The sequence below is a fragment of the Schistocerca cancellata genome, chromosome 2, assembly GCF_023864275.1.
Source record: "Schistocerca cancellata isolate TAMUIC-IGC-003103 chromosome 2, iqSchCanc2.1, whole genome shotgun sequence".
In the NCBI taxonomy this organism is placed as follows: domain Eukaryota; kingdom Metazoa; phylum Arthropoda; class Insecta; order Orthoptera; family Acrididae; genus Schistocerca; species Schistocerca cancellata.
The window spans coordinates 397939645-397956646 of NC_064627.1; the positions used below are offsets into that span (position 1 = coordinate 397939645).

At 35.2% G+C, this 17002-nt stretch overlaps 1 protein-coding gene across 1 annotated transcript in view; it reads right to left on the minus strand.

The window, feature by feature from the left end:
• The window catches only part of LOC126161827 (regulating synaptic membrane exocytosis protein 2), a 1269779-nt gene that overhangs the window by 357474 nt on the left and 895303 nt on the right, over window positions 1–17002 (minus strand). Inside the window, 1 exon segment of the mRNA XM_049917929.1 lies at window positions 15741–15891. Within this exon segment, the coding sequence (XP_049773886.1) occupies window positions 15741–15891 (151 nt within the window).

Genomic DNA, 17002 nt, shown 5'->3' on the forward strand with positions numbered 1-17002 from the left:
GTACAAACATGGTGGTTTCTGCTTGCATAGTGTGTGAAACAACTGAAGTTTCTCTTCAGTCACCAAACTTGAAAAGAATTCCATTCTTTAATAATAAGTTTTCATAAGGTTGTTCTTTGAGGATGTTCTTGAGGACTACCTTCTCTTGACCTTTCCCAGTTCTAGCTGTGGAACCATCTGCAAAACCAAACAGCAACTTAAAGCAGCTACTTGTTTCATCCTAGAACCAGATCAGTCTTCAATGATGTAGGAATACTCTTCTAAAACCAAATCCCTTCTATCTATTCTTCATGACAAGTGCTTCTTAACCATGGTCTTTAAGAATGCAGCACAGTTCAATACAATTTTAAAATATATTCCTGGCAAAAATTAGGTTGGTGCATTAATTCATAGTGTTTTCATTTTGCATGTTGGTATTCCAGTTGTTTTGGGTTTATTTTTCAACTGTCATTTTTTTAATTTGTGGTTGACATTTGCTATTTGAGTTTACATATTGTTATTTTGTCATTTGGAGATAGTGAGTGGAGCTGTGGATGCTAGAAAACTGTGTGGGAAATGGAGAAATCAGAACATTTCTCATATATTCTTCTGTATGAGTTCAGTAGAGGGGTGACAGCAGCGGAGGCAGCCAGAAACATTAGCATCATGTACGGGGATTATGTCACTGGACAGAGCACTGCAAGGAAATGATTTTCTTGTTTCAGGAAGGATTGTCTTGACTCTAGTGACTCTCCATGTTTGAGAAGATCTTCGGGGCTTGATGAAGATCATTTAAATGCATTAATTCACAAGGATTTATGTCGCTGTACTCAGAACCCACAGATGTGATGAAATGTGATCATTCCACCATTGTGCAACATTTGCATGCAATGGGCAAGGTTCAAAAAATGCTTTTATGGATACTGCATGCTCCAAGCCAATATCACAAACATCAGCATGTAGGCACAAGTGCATTTCTGTTTGCTCAACATCAATTGGCTTGTGAAAAACATCAATCATTCCTATCCTGTATCATTATGGGTCATGAGAAATGGTGTCTTTATCCTAACAAAAGGAAAAAAGGATTGCTGAGCCAAAACAAAGCATCAACTCCCCATACAAAGAACTACACACATCCGCAAAAGATAATGTTAGGCATTTTGTGGAACAATGATGATGTGGCATACTATAAATTGCTTCCTTGATGTGTAACCATCATTGCTGACATTTACTGTCAACAGATGAGACATCTTGCAGATGCAGTCGAAGAATAGAAACACTGACAAAAAATGCTACATAGAAAATGGATTGGGAAGTCATTCTGCATCAACCTTACTCAACTGATCTTGCACCCTCAAATTTTCACCTTTCCCGCTCTCTATGGATAAAAATGCACTCTGTACATGGCTTGACAAGTTCTTCACTTCAAAACAATGTCATTTCTACATTTGCATAATCAAAAAGTTACCCCAGCAATGGCAGTGAAGGAGATTATATTATGGTTGACTAAAGTCTCTGTTATGTGTATCCATTGTGTTTATTAATCTTATGGAAAGCTTTAACAATCATGAAGCCTCCAAGCCCATAACTAACATATTTTTCCATTTGAGGTGTCATGTTTTTAGTTATGTACGAGACTGAATGTTATTTGCCATTGTCTGGAGATTTTTGTGGTCTTGCAGCTCCAAAGCCTTCTTTGCCTGCATCTGTGTAGTTCCATTTCATATTTCTGGTTGTAGATTTTTAAAACTGGATCTGATGAAGAGATATCTTTAAGTGTCTTGAATGTTCACCTCTTCTTCAAACTTATATTTCTTATTATTTATCAATAAATCACTCAGAAGTTTGATTATTGTAGAGAAATTTGAGATGTAACTTCCTTAAATATCCTGTTGGTCCTAGGACATTTCCTAATCATGCAACAGATTTTTATTCTAAAAGTTTTCTACAGCTTTTTTCTCCTCAGAAGAAGGTTAGATTTGTACACATCTTACAATGTATGGAAGGACTCGAATTTTATAACATTAATATTCAAGCTCTATTCTGCTGCAGTTTTTGACACTTAAGCAAGCCACTGAAGAGTGCCGCATATTCGCTCTTAGCTGGTAGTATAATACTGTCTATGTGAATAAATACAACATTCTCTTGAGCCAACGAAAATATATATATATATATATATATATATATATATATATATATATATATATATGGTTATAATAGAAGGAAACATTCCACGAAGGAAAAATATATCTAAAAACAAAGATGATGTGACTTACCAAATGAAAGTGCTGGCAGGTCGACAGACACACAAACGAACACAAACATACACACAAAATTCAAGCTTTCGCAACAAACTGTTGCCTCATCAGGAAAGAGGGAAGGAGAGGGAAAGACGAAAGGATGTGGGTTTTAAGGGAGAGGGTAAGGAGTCATTCCAGTCCCGGGAGCGGAAAGACTTACCTTAGGGGGAAAAAAGGACGGGTACACACTCGCACACACACACATATCCATCCACACATATACAGACACAAGCAGACATATTAAAAGACAAAGAGTTTGCCAAACTCTTTGTCTTTTAATATGTCTGCTTGTGTCTGTATATGTGTGGATGGATATGTGTGTGTGTGCGAGTGTGTACCCGTCCTTTTTTCCCCCTAAGGTAAGTCTTTCCGCTCCCGGGACTGGAATGACCCCTTACCCTCTCCCTTAAAACCCACATCCTTTCGTCTTTCCCTCTCCTTCCCTCTTTCCTGATGAGGCAACAGTCTGTTGCGAAAGCTTGAATTTTGTGTGTATGTTTGTGTTCGTTTGTGTGTCTGTCGACCTGCCAGCACTTTCATTTGGTAAGTCACATCATCTTTGTTTTTAGATATATATATATATATATATATATATATATATATATAAAAAATAATAAAATTAAAAAATTAAAAAAATAGTGTTTATAAAGTGCTGGTATGCTTGGTAATCCAAACGCAACTTTCTTGAACTCAGAACTACCGGGAGTGTCCCACAAACATAGTATACTTCATGCTTTCTTCATCAAAATCAATGCAGGAAGAAAGAAAAAAAAATTGACTCTCTTCTTATTTATTAAAATTCCAGTTTGGCCTAGAAGATTGTTCCCAACTACCATTTCAAAATTCACAGTATCTCTGGAAAACACATAAATATTTGTTTTGATTTCCACATCATAAATCTCAACAGTGTCTGTAAAATAACCTTTTGAAGAGACAGAATTTTTCACAAATTCTAACAAAGTTACAGCTGTATAATGCAATCTTGGAGAATCCAGTCTCATAAACATTTTACTGTAACCTACTGACTGCCACAGTCAAATAGCACCCTCATCTATCAGTTACTTTTTTAGACATTTTTAAATTTACAGCTGTTAATTCATTTCTTAACAGTGTTTGCATTAACTGTAACCCTTTTATCACTCATTTCCTTCACACATTCAGATGAAATATGGCCCAACTCATTGCACTTTAATTATTTCTTTTGCTACTTTCGTGGTGGCAGCCACATGACCTGAGACCATTGGTGCCACAGTCAAAACACCACCTGTCTGGATCCTAAGCTTTGCTATTGGTGTTTCTGTACCTTGAATCTTTAGCATCTTTCTTACTGGATTTCCAACATTTCCATTGCTTTAACTTTTGTTATTTCCTTTCACCCACCCATGAACCATGGACCTTGCCGTCGGTGGAGAGGCTTGCATGCCTCAGCGATACAGATAGCTGTACCGTAGGTGCAACCACAACAGAGGGGTATCTGTTGAGAGGTCAGACAAACATGTGGTTCCAGAAGAGGGGCAGCAGCCTTTTCAGTAGTTGCAGGGGCACAGTCTGGATGATTGACTGATCTGGCCTTGTAATGCTAACCAAAACAGCCTTGCTGTGCTGGTACTGCGAATGGCTGAAAACAAGGGGAAACTACAGCCATAATTTTTCCCGAGGGCATGCAGCTTTACTGTATGGTTACATGATGATGGTGTCCTCTTGAGTAAAATATTCTGGAGGTAAAATAGTCCCCCATTTGGACCTCAGGGTGGGGACTACTCGGGAGGACGTCGTTATCAGGAGAAAGAAAACTGGCATTCTACGGATCAGAGTGTGGAATGTCAGATCCCTTAATTCAGCAGGTAGGTTACAAAATTTAAAAAGGGAAATGGATAGGTTAAAGTTAGATGTAATGGAAATTAGTGAAGTTAGGGGGCAGGATGAATAAGACTTCTGGTCAGGTGAATACAGGGTTATAAACACAAAATCAATTAGGGGTAATGCTGGAGTAGCTTTAATAATGAATAGGAAAATAGGAATGTGGGTAAGCTACTACAAGCAGCATAGTGAATGCATTATTGTGGCCAACATAGATATGAAGCCAATGCCTACCACAGTAGTACAAGTTTATATGCCAACTAGCTCCACAGATGACAAAGATATTGATGAAATATATGATGAGATAAAAGAAATTATTCAGATAGTGAAGGGAGGCGAAAATTTAATAGTCATGGGTGACTGGAATTCGATGGTAGGAAAAGGGGAGAAGGAAACATAGTAGGTGAATATGGATTGGGGGGAAGAAATGAAAGAGGAACCAGCCTGGTAGAATTTTGCACAGAGAATAACTTAATCATAGGTAACATTTGGTTCAAGAACCATGAAAGAAGGTTGTATACATGGAAGAACCCTGGAGATACTAGAAGGTATCAGATAGATTATATAATGGTAAGACAGAGATTCAGGAACAAGGTTTTAAACTGTAAGACTTTTCCAGGGGCAGATGTGGACTCTGACCACAATCTATTGGTTATGAACTGTAGATTAAAATGGAAGAAACTGCAAAAAGGTGGGAATTTGAAGAGATGGGACCTGGATAAACTGAAAGAACTAGAGGTTGTAGAGAGCTTCAGGAAGAGCATTAGGGAATGATTGGCAAGAATGAGGGAAAGAAATACAGTAGAAGAAGAATGGGTAGCTTTGAGAGACGGAATAGTGAATGTAGCAGAGGATCAAGTAGGTAAAAAGACGAGGGCTAGTAGAGAGAGATATTGAATTTAATTGATGAAAGGAGAAAATATAAAAATGCAGTAAATCAAGGATCAAGTAGGTAAAAAGACGAGGGCTAGTAGAGAGAGATATTGAATTTAATTGATGAAAGGAGAAAATATAAAAATGCAGTAAATGAAGCAGGCAGAAAGGAATACGAACATCTCAAAAATGAGATCAACAGGAGGTGCAAAATGGCTAAGCAGGGATGGCTAGAGGACAAATGAAAGAATGTAGAGGCTTATCTCACTAGGGGTAAGATAGATACTGCCTACAGGAAAATTAAGGAGACCTTTGGAGAAAAGAGAACCACTTGTATGAATATTAAGAGCTCAGATGGAAACCCAGTTCTAAGCAAAGAAGGGAAAGCAGAAAGGTGGAAGGAGTATATAGAGGGTCTATACAAGGGTGATGTTCTTGAGGACAATATTGTAGAAATGGAAGATAATGTAGATGAAGATGAAATAGGAGATATGATACAGCGTGAAGAGTTTGACAGAGCACTCTAAGATCTAAGTTGAAACAAGGCCCCAGGAGCAGACAACATTCCATTAGAACTACTGACAGCCTTGGGAGAGCCAAACCTAACAAAACTCTACCATCTAGTGAGCAAGATGTATGAGACAGGCAAAATGCCCTCAGACTTCAAGAAGAATATAATAATTCAAATCCCAAAGAAAGCAGGTGTTGACAGATGTGAAAATTACCAAACTATCAGTTTAATAAGCCATGGCTGCAAAATACTAACACGAATTCTTTACAGACGAATGGAAAAACTGGGAGAAACCGACCTCAGGGAAGATCAGTTTGGATTCCGTAGAAATGTTGGAACATGTGAGGCAACACTGACCCTACAACTTATCTTACAAAATAGATTAAGGAAGGGCAAACCTACATATATAGCATTTGTAGACTTAGAGAAAGCTTTTGACAATGTTGACTGGAATACTCTCTTTCAAATTCTAAAGGTGGCAGGGGTAATATACAGGGAGTGAAAGGCTATTTACAATTTGTACAGAAACCAGATGGCAGTAATAAGAGTCAAGGGGCACGAAAGGGAAGCAGTGGTTGGGAAGGGAGTGAGACAGGGTTGTAGCCTATCCCCAATGTTATTCAATCTGTATATTGAGCAAGCCGTAAAGGAAACAAAAGAAAAATTCGGAGTTGGAATTAAAATCCATGGAGAAGAAATAAAAACTTTGAGGTTCGCCGATGACATTGTAATTCTATCAGAGATAGCAAAGGACCTGGAGGAGCAGCTGAATGGAATGGACCGTGTCTTGAAAGAGAACATCAACAAAAGCAAAACGAGAATAATGGAATGTAAGCGAATTAAATCGGGTGATGCTGTGGGAATTAGATTAGGAAATGAGATGTTTAAAGTAGTAAAGGAGTTTTGCTATTTGGGGAGAAAAATAACTTATGATGGTTGGGGGGGGGGGGGGGGAGGGGGGGAGACAAAACAACAACAACAACAAGAAAATCATCATAAATGTAGTAGAGTGTGGAGTAGATGGCCAATCTACATTGTCAGTTTTCAGATGCTCCTTGCTGAGCTACAAAAATTTGTGGGAAAAAATGAATCTAACACTAATTATTACTTTCACAAACTCTATTAATGACAGAAAGTCTAATGTAACTTCTGTCTTATCATGAAAAAACCAAATAATTTCTTTGTGAACATATAAAACTACTCTGCCATTATCAGCTATACTGACTCATCACTAAACTAGTCAGCAGGAAAATTTGTATATCCCCCAAGTGAACCCCACAGTATTCACATTTCTTCTCTGCCATCCAGAGAAGAAAACCAGAAAGCAGATTTTAAAGTAGACCACAGCACTCTATATTTACATACAATGTGGGCAGTGTAAAACTGTTGAGAATATCTGGATTCTTGTCCATAGTCACAGTTTCACTACAGAAGCATGAGGAGAATGAATGAAGAAACAAGATCCACAATTCTGACCTAAGATGGGCCAATCACCACTGATCGACCATCGTGTTCTCCTCTGTCAGTGGCAACATCTGGATATGGTATGGAGGTGCATGGGGTCAGCACAGTGCTCTCCCATTCATTGTTGGCTTAGCAGATACTGGAGCTACCACTTCTCATTCAAATAGCTCCTTAAGTGGTATCATGAGGCTGAGTTGACATTGTTCCAGTCCACCCACCAAAGAAAAATTCCTGCCAATACCGGAATTGAACCCAGGCACTCTGCATAGCAGTCACCCCTGCAGAGCACTGAGCTAAAGAGATGGACCTTGATAGGAAATCTAATCTGATTCATAGATTCAAATTTCTTTTTTAAACATTAAATATAATAAGTGATGAAAAACCCTACATTATTAAGCCTTTATGGTCAGTTTTCATCCACGGTCTTGAAATAGGCACATTCCTGCACAATAATTTTTGACAGGTTCTGAGAATGACTGGCTTTGGGTCCATTATCACAGTTTCAAGACACAAGCATAATCAACTTTCTAAAACTCAAGTATAATAAGTACTGCAAGATCCTACAATAATGTGCCTAAACCTTAAGTTATTGTCATCCATTATGTTGAAATGAGGGCATTCTAATATAGTCATTTTTCTATCAATTTCAAAGTGGATTCAACTGCAAATATGTATCTTATTGTCAGTGGTGTTTTATCCTTCAAGAGATTTTCTTTTGTAGTGTCATAAATTCAGACAAAAAGATCTTTCTTTAATATTTAAGTTAGACTGGATGCCCAGCAACAGTTTATACTGAATAAAGCATGTTTTGTGATTAATGAAACAGTGAATATGGTGCTCAAAGTACCTATCAGCACTCTTGTTGATTGGTGACTATATACTAAATCTCAAACAAGTCTTGATGTCAGTAAGAATTAAATTCAGAAAATAATATAATTTATGACTTAGACGATGTACTCTTGATCAGTCCAATTATAGCAGATTAAAAACTCATACTTAAAACTCCAAATGCTATTTAAATGTAGTTTTATGCATATTTCAGAAAAATGAAGTGATAGTCAGCATCTATATCTTCACTAACTTTGGTCAGTTAACAAAAGTGAAATGAGGCAATAGGATTAGAGTATAAGCAAATGAATGTGGTGTCTTTTATCATGACCACTGTCTCACAAGAAGTAGGTATGGCAGAATTCCTCCACCTAAAAAAGAAAGAAAATACTGATAGGAAGCATTTTTAGTCCATGATAATCCTATGGCTGCATACATTGTGTTCATGACAGCCTTCTCAGAGAAGCATATTTTTCAGCCTTCATTAATTTTGCACTGGTGCATTCAACTTCAAGCAGAGTACTTAAGATAGGTGTGAAAATATATTTGTAGAAAGTCAAGAGTCTGTATTATATTTGAAAGTATTCTCAGTGACTCCTGGATAGCAAAGTGCATAGCTGAGGGTAATTTTTAGTATTAATAAGTCTTTGTTTCCCATTAAGAGATAATTGCTTAATTGCTCTCAGCTATAGGAGCTGTTATTACTTCAATATATGCAACATAGTCCCTATGGAAATAATGCTTATAGGTATTGCTAGGTATTACTAGCTTATAGAAGACAGATGTATGATATTTTTGGAAATTTATAAATAGCTTTCCACAATAAACTAGATTCTTTCTTTCAGAATCTATGAATCCAGAGTCTCCAACAGCTCTTTGGTTTTCCCAAATGAACCTAAAGGGCCTGTAACCAACTGTGTTAAACATCATTCCACATGCTTCTCTTTCTTGTTAGATCGTCTTGATATGAATTAGACAGACTACTGGAATACTAAAAAGGAAATCAATTTGCCGCTTACATTGCTCACATCAGAACCATGTGATCTTTCCCACCCATGATTTCTCTTAGGTATTTGTATGACACGACTTACTCAAATTGTGATTCATTAACAGTGTAATCAAAAAGCTATTACATTTTAATGTTTCATTAGAAGTAAAGGTATCACCTGCAAAAACTCCATGGTTATAATGATTTTAAGCCGTTGAGTTACAGATTCTCAATTTGAATGTATCATGCACCTCTGACACACACCTGAGGTTACCTTCATGGCTATCTCGGTGAATGACTGTTCATCCAGGACAACAAATTCCATTCTGCTATTGAGTTTTCAATAGAGATGCAAATCAGGCAATACAGTGACACAGATATAAATCATTACGGTTGAAAATGAAACCTTCTTAAGATATAAGAAAAAAGAATATGTATCAGTAGTTCCTTATATGGTTTTCATGATATTATGTAGGAAATGTCAGATTAAGTTTCACGTAAGTGGTGCTTTTGTTATTCATACATTCAAAGCATATCATTGTATTTGAAAATTGTCATTCTTCTTGAAATGCAATAGATAGCTGTCACTGATATGAGATGGAAATTCTGTTACTCATTTTCTCAATTCTTCTTTATGAATGAACAAATGAATGGAGCTGTGAACTGCTTTAGCTAATATGTAAACAGTGTGCAAGAACAGTGATTCATTGGGATTTGTGTTAAGCATGTCATCATTTGTAATATTTTGTGTAATTTATATGATTTACATGACATATGCTGCCTCACACCAGTTTAATGTTGCTGTATTCTGATAGTTACAAGACCCAGATATGACAATGGTGTGCACATGTCAGCAGATTTAAACGTTTGACGTATGCTGAAGCACAGTTGTCTGCAGTACACTACTTGATAATGGCCTTACAGTTGAAACTGCAATCATGAAAATAAAAAATGATCAGCAACAAATGTATTTTTGCAGGGAGTCAAAGACAGGTATCATACTAGCCACATAAATTACTAATTTAATGTGGTTTCCTGTTGACTTTTTGCTTCATTTTTGTTTCTGTTTTCCATAGTAACACAGTGTTACTTACCCCTGAATTTTTCTTGACAAATAAAGTCAGAAAAAGCATTTTCTTAATAAATTGTAGCAGACTGATACAGACGCATAATAGATGGCGGGAAGGTTAGCATTTACACAAGTGTTTTCATCTGGCATGAGAGAAGAAAGGGTAGGAGAAAACGAGACTACTTCAGTCTTAACATGGAAAGTCATGCATTATCAAAGTCATAGCAGAAACATTATAACAGTATAAAAGAAAACTAAATGCAAACATTTAATGTGATAAGAGAACTTAAACACTTAAAAGCAACAGAGAAACATCATTTGACAATCAAAGATAAACAAGGAGAAAAGTGTGTAGATAAGAAACAGACAGGACATAGCAGTGAAGTAACAAAAGAATCCAAAAGTGAAGAGAGGAAATACATTAATAAAAAGAATCTATGAACTAAACCACAATAAGTAAAAGAAAGGGAAAAATGAAAATAAACTAATGTTCAATGTAATAATGGAAGAAGAAGATGACTAACTTGAGAGAGACGGCGAAACAAAAGGACATAGACAACAGTTTGAGAGAGATCAGTATAATTTGAAGACAGATGACTTACAGGAGCCAAGGTCACACTTTTGACATTCTTTCAGTCTGTGAATTTCTATGTTAAAAATGTCAGGAGGAATAACTCAATTTATTATACAGTAAAGTAAGTACTTAAGATCCAGGAGGACCCTGTCACATTTTATATATTGCCACAAGTACATAGTATTCCTGCCATCGCTTGTATAAGTCTCATTTCATTTATATTTCACTTCTGCCAAAACAGCATAGTCTTCCTGCAATCTTATGTGCAAGTCTACATAGAATGACCAATTGATTTACATGCAACCCTTATTCATTATAGTAACTAGTGATGACTTACATCAGGGTGACTTTTCAAAATGTGAAGAGTCAACTGTGATCATAAATTAGTTTGAAGCACATAGGCTGCATCAAGCTATGGTGTTGTTTCATTCAAAACTCAATTTTTTAACCATTTAAATCAAGTTCAAAGTCTGATATCTGGTTCAAAATGCAATATGTCCAGCATCAAATGACGTTCAAATCACAATTGGTTCATTTTTTCCTGATTATAAAACAATTAGGACCTAAAGTCCACTAAAATCTGTGACATCAATACAAGAAACATTTAGAAAATTCTTTCCATCATATACTGCTTATCATTGTGGCAAACACATAGTCATATACAACAGATTTGTTGGCTATCAATGTGCTTTTGTGTGAGCCTGCAGTTCACGTGAAATATGACAGAAATGGAAGAAAGTGTACATGAAGGGGACTGCTATTCTGGATCTAGAAGTGGCAGAAAGGCGTAGTGGAAAGAAAGGTGGAGCAGATGGAAAAGTATGTGATTTTAAAAGAAAATTCTGATATGAACTTCACTTCTCAGTGTATTTTCTTTCTTGATATTAAACTCTCCAGTTGCTATATTTAAAGTATTTATTTGTTGTTTACACCATGTTTTGTCATGCTTTATTCCATTTCTTAAGTCACATAAAAGCATATGCTTCAGCACTTTAAAATCATTTAAGCCTAAGATGTCACCATTTGATTAGAAATTAAAATTAAACTGGTCAAAGATCAAATGAAGTAGCTTCAGCCTTTATAGATGCTCTATGTAAGCATAGATAGGAAGAACACACTAAAAATAGACGATTATCTTCTGAAGGCTACTGGGGGCAGAAAAGAAATTCCTATGTAGATCATCCTCTGCACTGGTGACTTATAAAGAACCTCCAGACACAAAGAGAAAAAAGTACACCTAATACTTCCAGTGCATGGTCATTCATACTTGCCTATGGATTGCCTTTTTGGTTAACTCCTCAATAGTACCAGAATATTTATCAGAAAATGGGGGATGTTTGAATGCTAGAAACAGACTGGAATGTTTTAAGCTTTATGGACCTCTTCATTACCTGAAGAAGTCATTGGAGATAAGAGATATGAAATGAATAATAGTGAAAAAGAAACTGAAGGGGAAAAGAACATACACCACTTTTAAAATAGAAACTTCATATGGCTTGGATGATGCATCGAAAAGTTATATGACAGTGCTAAAAAGTGGTGTAGAAAAAGATCATAAACCTGACCAAAATGTTGCCAACTTGACATACCCCATTCAATCAGAAAAAGCCATCCTTCTAAAACAGCACTTTAGTGACAACTGGAAAAATTGCAAAAGCCACCATTTTATGTTCAACTTCTTGAGATAGATGATCTGATGGATCAGATAAGGAAGGGCAAGAACAGGATGAAGAGTGAGATTGTTTGGAGAAAGGACCTTGACATCAAACGCTTTGAAGAGGATTAAAAAGCTTTCGTTTTTGAAAAAAATTGTATAATTAATATAACAAGTTTAATTATAATTTTGGTTGTAATCTTTAACTATTGTTTAAAAATGTACTGCATAATTGCAAATTTGGATAAGTGCTCTCAGAATAAATGAATATTTCTCATACAAACAATATGTTACCATTAAACCAAAATCATTAATTTTTATGGTATTGTTTATTTTGCAGTTGGATGTACTTTCTTTTTCTTTACATGATTTATTTTTGCTCACAATAAAAGTTAAGGAATAGATTCTTTAGTTTTGTTATGTAAATTTTGTCCAAAACATGAAATATCCCTGTGGTTGTTGCAAAATGAAACAACTCCACAGATTCTAAAAATATGAGTAGCAGCTATGTCTTTAAACAAAGAGTGAGATTTTTCTTATTTATCTCATTTTATTACAGGACCATTTATAGCTTCTCATATTCAATTTATCTGTTAATACAAAACTTTACTTGATGTTAGTATTTGGTCTCCAATAAAATTTCTAATTGTGGACTTAATGCATTTTGAAAAGTTTTCCTCATATAGATGGTGAATAACATCACAGTGACTCCCAGAACAATCAATTTAATGGCTTGGTGTACTTTAGAGATTTTCTCAGTAAATATTTAAAATTTTCCTTCAGACATTTCTTGCTAATGGAACACCTAGACTACCTCATCGTACTGAAATGGATTATGATGCAGGTGACAATAGGAAATATGGATGGTTTGTACATTTTCATGTGTGTGTGTGTGTGTGTGTGTGTGTGTGAGAGAGAGAGTGAGAGAGGGGGGGGGGGGCGGGGAGAGGGAGGGAGAGAGAGAGAGAGAGAGAGAGAGAGAGAGAGAGAGAGGGAGCGAAGGGTGAGGGGGGAGGGGGGTGGGAGGTAGGAAACGAGAGAAGTGTGTTTATGTAACGCTAGGTAGTTGGAGTAGTCTTGAGCAGAATATTACCACTAGAAAGAAAGGAGTTATAATCAATTCACAACTTTTCCTGATTTGCATAAACTAATGAAGCTTACCTTCACGTAGCCTCGGATATATCTACAGCACCATATCATCAAAACACAATTGATTTTCTACTAATTTTCTAATAAGTAGCAGCATCGCATGCTGTAGTGTACTGTGCCTAACACTGATGATAACACAAAAATTTTGTCATAAACATAATAATTTCCTCTAGCTATTATATGTAACTATCATCTTTTTGTACCCACCACTAGGTATATACCGTAAATGCACACAAGCACTAATCTAGAGATGCTACAAAAATTTCAAAGAAAGCAGCATGGATGACAGCCAACAGTTTTCCCTCACAGTGTTCTTCCTTTCAAAGTGCAGAAGCAGCTAAGCGTATCTCAGATGCACATTTTTTCTTTCAAGTACTGTATTTTCTTGGGCTACTAAATGATAAAGATGAAGCTACAGAAAAAGTACACATGACATAGCCATCCCAGTTCATGCAATGTGCAGCTGGTTACTTCTGGCAAATATTGAATAATTGTATTTAGCACACTTGTATTACCATGACAAGAAACATTTACTATCAGAGAGCAGAATCAAAAAGTAACATCACCAAAGATGAATCTCTAAACATTCAAAAATTAATTGACATAGATAATTTTCTTAAATTTTACTTCAAACATAACAATTAGAAGAACACTATCAAAATGTTGAACATTTCTACAAAATAAATGTAGTAGTATTAAAAACGCTAATGAAGAGAAGCAGAAATAAAATCATCATTCCGACATCAATAAAATCCGTATTTTCTTAATAAAACTCATGATGCAACTGTACTACATAATTGTCCTTTCTATCACCTTCCACTAGGTAGGGAAGTAAAAATTCTTTTTTGTTCTTCTTTCTTTTCGATTCCGAAAAACCACCGATAAAAGTCTCAACTGCACATAACGACAAATTTTCTTGAGCATCACACTGACAAATAATGAACGTTCCTCTGCTGATTTGTATTTTGACATGATCTATTAATTTCAGTTTCAATACTGGGAACCAATCTCTAGTTTGTGTTAGTGCACTGTTCCTCGTAATCACTGAAGCTTTTTTCCAGGTGCTGTCTAACAACTTCTTCTCTCCCAAAAGAAAAGAAGGAGGAGGTAGGATATCAGGGAAAGGGACACATTAAGATAACTGTAACAACTAATAACAGTGCAACTGACTTGTTCCACAACTTGCAGTAGTCACCAAATTGACAAGAAAATGACTCTTTTTGAAAAAAAACTGTAGATATAAAGTGCATATCTGAATATTTATTTTAGATGACTCTTTAGTTTAATGTATCAAACACTTTCAAAAAGTATTAATCCTTGTAAACCCTTAAAAATAAGTTTGGAATGGATTAGAAAATAAATTTTACTTTTGTACTATGTAAAATAAGGATACGTCATGTACTTTCTGAATGCGAGTACAATACTAGTTTTATATTCAGACACTGCAGGTAAGTCTGTTGCACACAAAATATTGTTTAAATAAGAAACTCTAAATTGGTTCTGTGAAGAAAGTAGCATAAAATGAGGTAGGTGCTGAGTCAGGATAAATGGAATGTATTAATTTTTGAGTAATACAGTTTTAAACAACACTGAATGAAAAATTTACCAAGTAAGTTGCTGCAAGATTTTGGTTGCAGAGTAATGCCTTCACGAACAATGATATGTCATTTTGCTGGTTTTAAATGTTTTAGTAGCTCTAATATTGTTCATATTGTAATAAAGAAGAATTGTACCTACTTCAACTAAGCAATATTATTACTGGTATCTAACAATTTAAGAAAGGACCCTGATCATTTCCTACCACGTTTAAAATAAATGAGGTAAAATCTTTGTTCATTACTATATGCTTCCTTTCGTCTAATTTTAGTAGTCACATCAAACAATAACTACAGTGATGGTAGTTAAAAATAAAAAAAAGAAGGTTCAAGAACTAACCCAGCATTTTCCTGAAGTGGTACATGAAAACCGTAATGTAGAATGTTAGGCTAGCGATTTGAATTTCAGTTTTCCGAAAGCATGAAAACAAACGCACCATAATTAACTAAAGGGATTTGAATCTTCATCAACACCCTCTACTGAATTTTGATATATTCATTTTAAAGTAATATATCACAAAATTTTATTTCATATTGTACACAGAAATCACAAAACACTGTAGAAATATACTGAAGAAAAGAGAAACTGTATTGAAAATAGGATGTAGATGTAACTCTCACACTGAATCACTGCATAGATTGTGTAAAATCTGCATTTTTTTCTGCATTAAAGCAAAAATTTTGCTTTTCGCATTGCAATCCTTAATATCTTTGTAAATATTATTCTTGAAGAGCCTTGCATTTGAACATGCACTGTGTATAAAAATAGATCTTTCAAACAATATATCTAAGAGTTAAAAAATATTAGCCATAGGCAACTTTTTACATTCAAGCACTGTTTAAAATTCTGTATTACTCTTTGACACAGGATTCTGCTTATGATTCATAACCCGAACCTGTCTCCATCTTGTGAGCCCTCCCCGTCGCTTGAGGCACTCGAACCCTGTTTGACCAGGTGCCGCACATCATCAGGTAAAACTTCCTCGCTTCTATGGACGGTAAATGAAGTTTTGCCTTTTCGCCCGAAACCTAACCTACGTTTCCGACCTGCATAAGTATTTTTGGAGGTAAGAAATACATATGAGCAAAGTAATGATGAAAAACAACAGTTATCATTCTAAGAGAGAAAGATACATTGATTCCATACAAATATTAAAAGCAGTTGTCCTCAGTTAGGATTCTATTTTGAACTGATTGTTGAAACGCTTTTTAAATTTTTTTCTTCTTAAATATAATTATGTGTACATACCCATTAGTATTTCAAATTTTGAGCTTGTCTCCCATAATGAACATTTGTTATGACTAATAGAGATATGGGATATATCTGTAAACAGGTAAATCACTGTAGTAACATTACAATATTGCATAGCTTATTGAAGAAGAACCAACTTCTCATTTCATTCAAGATGTAGTTTGCACCTTTTTGATAAATGGACAATTAAGGAAATGTGCTGAGTTAAGTTAATTGTACAGCAACCATTTTTTTAAAAGAAACAGAAGTTGCAGTAGGAAAGCACTATCTTTCAATATACAAAGCAGTGAACACTTTGAATGACGTATTTCATGTTTATAATGTTTATGATGGTAAGGTTAAAGAAGTATTGATGGAGCAGATCATTACAGGAATATTAATACCGAGTAGGATTAATTATGATAATATTCTTTCATATTTGTTAAAAATTAGGAAAGGTTTTAAAAATTGCTAAAGGCCTGTACAACATTCAGTGTTAAACAGAATCCCAAGTGTTTGTCCTATCATGAAGAAGTTGAAAACATAGATGATCACAATCAATTAAATGTGACAGCAAAATGTGCAGGCACTCAATGTATATGTGCCTAATACATTTTTATGAACTAATGAACTCAATTAGATTACTAAGTATTGCAGTACTACCAAATATCTCTAAGGATAGTGATTCAATATAAGCTTTTTAAATCTTTCTCTACTCAGATTTTTACATGATCAGGCATCACCATTACCAGGTCACCTCTCTTAAAATATGCTGAGGACAACAGCTTTTCAAGACTCATATCTGACTTATTAGCAAAATGACAAAAATTACATGTACATACTAACATTAAAAACAACTGAATGAAAATCATACTGTTTATGCAAATATTAGATGAGAATATTTTTCTAATCTACATCTTTGTGATT